At 59.9% G+C, this 4,454-nt stretch overlaps 1 protein-coding gene across 1 annotated transcript; it reads left to right on the top strand.

Annotated features, from left to right (window-relative positions):
• Window positions 1-413: 413 nt before the first annotated feature.
• LOC144279659 (uncharacterized) lies at window positions 414-3,087 on the top strand. Its single transcript, XM_077841243.1, has 4 exons — window positions 414-484; window positions 607-704; window positions 1,617-1,766; window positions 1,879-3,087. The coding sequence occupies exons 1-4, from the start codon at window positions 415-417 to the stop codon at window positions 2,317-2,319; spliced, it is 759 nt and encodes a 252-aa protein (XP_077697369.1). The 5' UTR covers window position 414; the 3' UTR covers window positions 2,320-3,087.
• Window positions 3,088-4,454: the final 1,367 nt, after the last annotated feature.

Genomic DNA, 4,454 nt, shown 5'->3' on the forward strand with positions numbered 1-4,454 from the left:
GCACCGGCAGGGCTGGGGGGGCGGGGGCTGCGGGTCGGGAGTGAGGGGCACCGGCCGGGTTGGGGGGGGCAGGGCTGCGGGTCCGGAGTGAGGGGCACCGGCAGGGCTGGGGGGGGCGGGGGGCAGGGCTGGGCTGAATGAGGCTGCGGGTCGGGAGTGAGGGGCACCGGCCGGGCTGGGGGGGGCGGGGCTGCGGGTCGGGAGTGAGGGGAACCGGCCGGGCTGGGGGGGCCGGGGGGGCGCTGGGCTGGCAGGAGCTGCGGGTCGGGAGTGAGGGGCACCGGCAGGGCGGGGGGCAGGGCTGGCGGGGGCTGTGGATCTGGAGTGAGGGGCACCGGCTGGGCTGGGGGGCTGGGCACGGCGGGGGGGGGGGAAGCGAAAGGGAAAGCGTGTCTGTGCTCCCGGCAGCCTGCGATGGCGTCGGAGCAGTGGCGGGCGCTGGCCGCGCAGTTCCAGGTGATCTGCCGCCCCGGGGGGCCCCCAGGTGAGACCCCGGCCCCGCCCCTTACCCCTCACCCGTGGGGTCACCCCTGGGGAAGGAAGGGCGGGAGCAGCTGAGCTCCCGGGGGGCGGGCCCCTCTCACCCCTCCCCCTCTCTCCCTGCAGGTGCGGGGTCCCCCGGGGCGCTGCGAGGCCCGGTGTCCTGTGGGCACTGGGTGAGCGCGGCCGGGCTGCGGGGATGGGTGCGGGCGCTGCTGGACCAGGTAACCCCCCCGCCCCCGGCTATGGGCAGGTGGGCGCCGGGCGGGGCCTTCAGGGGGAGGAGTCGAGGGGATGGGGGAACTTCAGAGAAGATTTTGGGGCCAGTTGAGGGAGTGATGGGGCGTTGCTGGGGGGTGCCAGGAGACGGGGTGGGGGTTTAGGGGGGAGGGGTCAGTTGGGGTGATGGGGAAGAGGAGGGGTTAGGGGGTGCCAGGGGGATTGGATACGGAGTGACAGGGGAGGGGTCAGTTGGGGTGATGGGGAAGGGGGTGGAGGTTCAGGGGGAGGGTTAGTTGGGGTGATGGGGAAGAGGAGGGTTTAGGGAGTGCCAGGGGGATTGGATACGGAGTGACAGGGGAGGGGTCAGTTGGGGTGATGGGGAAGGGGAGGGTTTAGGGGGTGCCAGGGGGATTGGATGCAGAGTGACAGGGGAAAGGGAGGGGTGTTCCATGGGGAGGGGTTAGTTGGGGAAGGGAAGGGGTTAGGGGGTGCCAGGGGGATTGGATGCAGAGTGACAGGGGAAAGGGAGGGGTGTTCCATGCAGAGGGGTTAGCTGGGGAAGGGAAGGGGTTAGGGGGTGCCAGGGGGATTGGATGCAGAGTGACAGGGGAAAGGGAGGGGTGTTCCATGGGGAGGGGTTAGCTGGGGAAGGGAAGGGGTTAGGGGGTGCCAGGGGGATTGGATGCAGAGTGACAGGGGAAAGGGAGGGGTGTTCCATGGGGAGGGGTTAGCTGGGGAAGGGAAGGGGTTGGGGGTGCCAGGAGGATTGGATGAGGAGTGACAGGGGAAGGGGAGGGGAGATTGGGGGTTCAAGGGGGAAGGCAGTTGGGGTGGGATGGGGGTGGGGTAGGTGGGTGGCCGGGAGCCACAGGGGAGAGCTGGGGGCTGATCTAGGTCCCCCCATTCCCATCCAGGGCATCACCTCATTCTGCTGCCCACGCTGCCCGGACACCCCTTGGCTCTGGCAGGAGCTGTGCAAACTCAGGCTCTTCTCGGACGAGGACCGGGCCACGCTGGAGGCCCAAATCCTGGCGCAGGAGGGCGCCAGGGGCAGCTACCGCCAGGTGAGTCCTGCGGGAGGTGAGCGGGACTTGGGCCCCTCTCTCCTGGATCTGGCTCAGGCTGGGATCTGGGTGGGGGTCTCAGTAGTTAATGCGTCCTCATTCTGCCCTGCAGTGCCCAGGCTGCCAGCACCTCGTCCAGCGCCTGGACCCCGGGACCCTGCGCACCCCCTGCCTGCCCTGCTCCCAGCGGGCCGGGGGGCTGTTCTGCTTCTGCTGGGGCTGCCGCAGGGAATGGAGGGACACCTCATCCCATGCTGACTCGCGCTGCCCCCTACAGGCCGCGCTGCACGATGCCCCCAAGATCCAGGCCCCACGATCGTCCATCCACGGCTGCCCCTCGCTGCGGGCCTGCCCCGGTTGCAACGCCCTCCTGAGCCACACCACACAGGGCTGCCCCATGGTGGTCTGCCCTGAATGCAGGTGTTGTTTCTGCTACCGCTGTCTGCGGCCGTACAGGGGACACCAGCCTCCCTGCCCCATCGCTGACCCGCAGCTGGTCTGCGAGGGTGGGGTGGGGATGCGGTCATCCCAACTCCCAGGGGCAGCCCTGTAGTGCCTGGTGTCACGAGCTGGAGCCAGGGGCTTTGGAGAGGAGGGATCTGAGACAAGAGGGGGCTGCTTTGACTCCCCCCCAGGGCTGTCAGGACCCCAGGCATCGGGGGCAGGGGCTTCCTCTCCCTCCCTCAGTGCAGCACCTGGCACAGCGAGGTCCCCGCGTGGCTGGGGCATTTAGGTGCCACCACAACGTAATGGAATTGTGTAAGGTAATTGTGTGTCTGAATGAGTGACTCAAATCGGCAATGAATGGACAGGGGGAGGACGAGGGGCCTTGAGTCTCTTCTAATATTACCATTAAAGGAAGGAAATTCCAAAGCTAAAATCTTTGATGTGATTGGATAATGGTTAAAGTATCAGTCATTGACATGTATGACAGAGAGAGAGATGTGGATATATGAGGATGGATAGATGGGTACGGGGAATGTATAGACAGATACTAAATTACAACAAAAACTAAGGAAATTCCCAGCCAATACCCTTCTGACAGGGGCTGCAATTGTTAAGTCCCTGGGAGCCGCAGCAGTAGGATATAGAGAGCTAGTCCCCTTTCCCTGGGGCAGACGTCAGTCTGTAATAGCCACTCATCACTGGCAAGGGGGAAGGACCAGCTGCCTCTGCAGCCCCAGTACCTCCTTAGGCCTTAACAAGGCCTCAGCCTGGAGAGTTACCAGGCTGGAGCTCCCTAGTGCCCCTTGCCCTTGCCCTTGCCCTTGCCCTTGCCCTTGCCCTTGCCCTTGCCCTTGCCCTTGCCCTTGCCCTGCAGCCAGGTCCTTCCCACTCCCAGGCTGAAATGAGACTAACCCAGGTCTTCCCTTAGCCCTTCTTATACTGGCCCAGCCAGGCCCTGATTGGCTCCCTGGGGCAGCCCTTTCGCAGGGCTGTTTTAACCCCTTCCAAACCAGAGCGGGGTGACCTCCCCACTACAACTACAAAAGATAGGTGTTAAGTGATTATAAGTAGTAGGCAAAAAGAGTGGTTACCAAAATAAAATAAAATTTAAGCATGCAGTCCAAATTCTCAACCCGATTAGACTGGGCAACAACTAGGTTAAGCAGTTTTTCTCACCACACTGGATATTGCAGTCCTTAATATACAGGTTTGTCCCTTAAACCTGGGCCAGTCTCCTTTGTTGGAGTCTTCAGTCTTCTGATCGTTCTTGTTGATTGCAGTGTAGGTGGGGGCAGGAGAAAGGCCGAGCGTGGGGCCCCTGGGTTCTATACCCTCAGTCCCATGTGCTTGGGGAACATGAGTCCAGGCATGTCTGGGGGGCATTGCTGAGTCCCCAGCAAGGTTGAGCAATTCCCCTGGTGTGGCCTCACGCAGGTGAGTCATTGCATCCTAGCTCCCTTGCTGGACAGTGGCTGTTAATGGTTGTTTTGACACCCCGCCTGGGCGTGGGTTACTTTCCTGGCTGTTGTCTCTGGGGAGCTAATATCTGTCTGATTCCACAATTTACAGCATGCTTTAGGGACCACCATACAACACAATTCTCATAACTTCATATGCACTAAAGATATGAATATTTAGATGGAACAGTGGGTTTCAGCAGTTCCTAATCTTTCCCCTGATACCTCACATGGCCTGCTTTATATGCAATATCATAGTTAAGTACAATTGAGGAATATGGGGGTTACATGGCGCTCCCCCAAGGTATAGAATGTCACAGGATGTTTGTAAAAAAGTGAGACAAATAGAGGGAAAACAATCTCACTTTTTACCGCTCCCTGTTTTTCCAGTAGAAAAAAAAAAGGGGGGGGGGTTAAAAAGTAAAAGAAAGTGTGACGAACCTCCCCCCCACCACACACAGACTCGCTTTTTCTTTTTTTCTTTCTTTCACTGGAACAATGTCAGTGGTTGTTTTTTCTTCCCGAGATTCCAAGGCCAGAAGGACAATTGTGATCATCTAGCCTGACCCCCATATGACACTGGCCAGAGACCTGCCCTGAGTTAATTCCTCCTGTTTGATCTAGAGCAGATCTTGTAGAAAAACATCCAGTCTGGATTTAAAAATTGCCAGTGATGGGATATCCACCACGGTCCTTGGTAAATGGTTCCAATGGTTCATTACTCTCTCTGTTAAAAACTTCCACCTTATTTCTGGTCTGAATTTGTCTAGCTTCAACTTCCAGC

Source organism: Eretmochelys imbricata, chromosome 24 (genome assembly GCF_965152235.1).
Source record: "Eretmochelys imbricata isolate rEreImb1 chromosome 24, rEreImb1.hap1, whole genome shotgun sequence".
NCBI classification, from domain to species: Eukaryota; Metazoa; Chordata; order Testudines; family Cheloniidae; genus Eretmochelys; species Eretmochelys imbricata.

Coding starts and splice junctions, on each gene's coding strand:
- LOC144279659 (XM_077841243.1), top strand. CDS start 415: ATGGCGTCGGAGCAGTGGCGGGCGCTGGCCGCGCAGTTCCAGGTGATC. Junction 485..606: donor CCGCCCCGGGGGGCCCCCAG/GTGAGACCCCGG, acceptor CTCTCCCTGCAG/GTGCGGGGTCCCCCGGGGCG. Junction 1,767..1,878: donor CCAGGGGCAGCTACCGCCAG/GTGAGTCCTGCG, acceptor TCTGCCCTGCAG/TGCCCAGGCTGCCAGCACCT.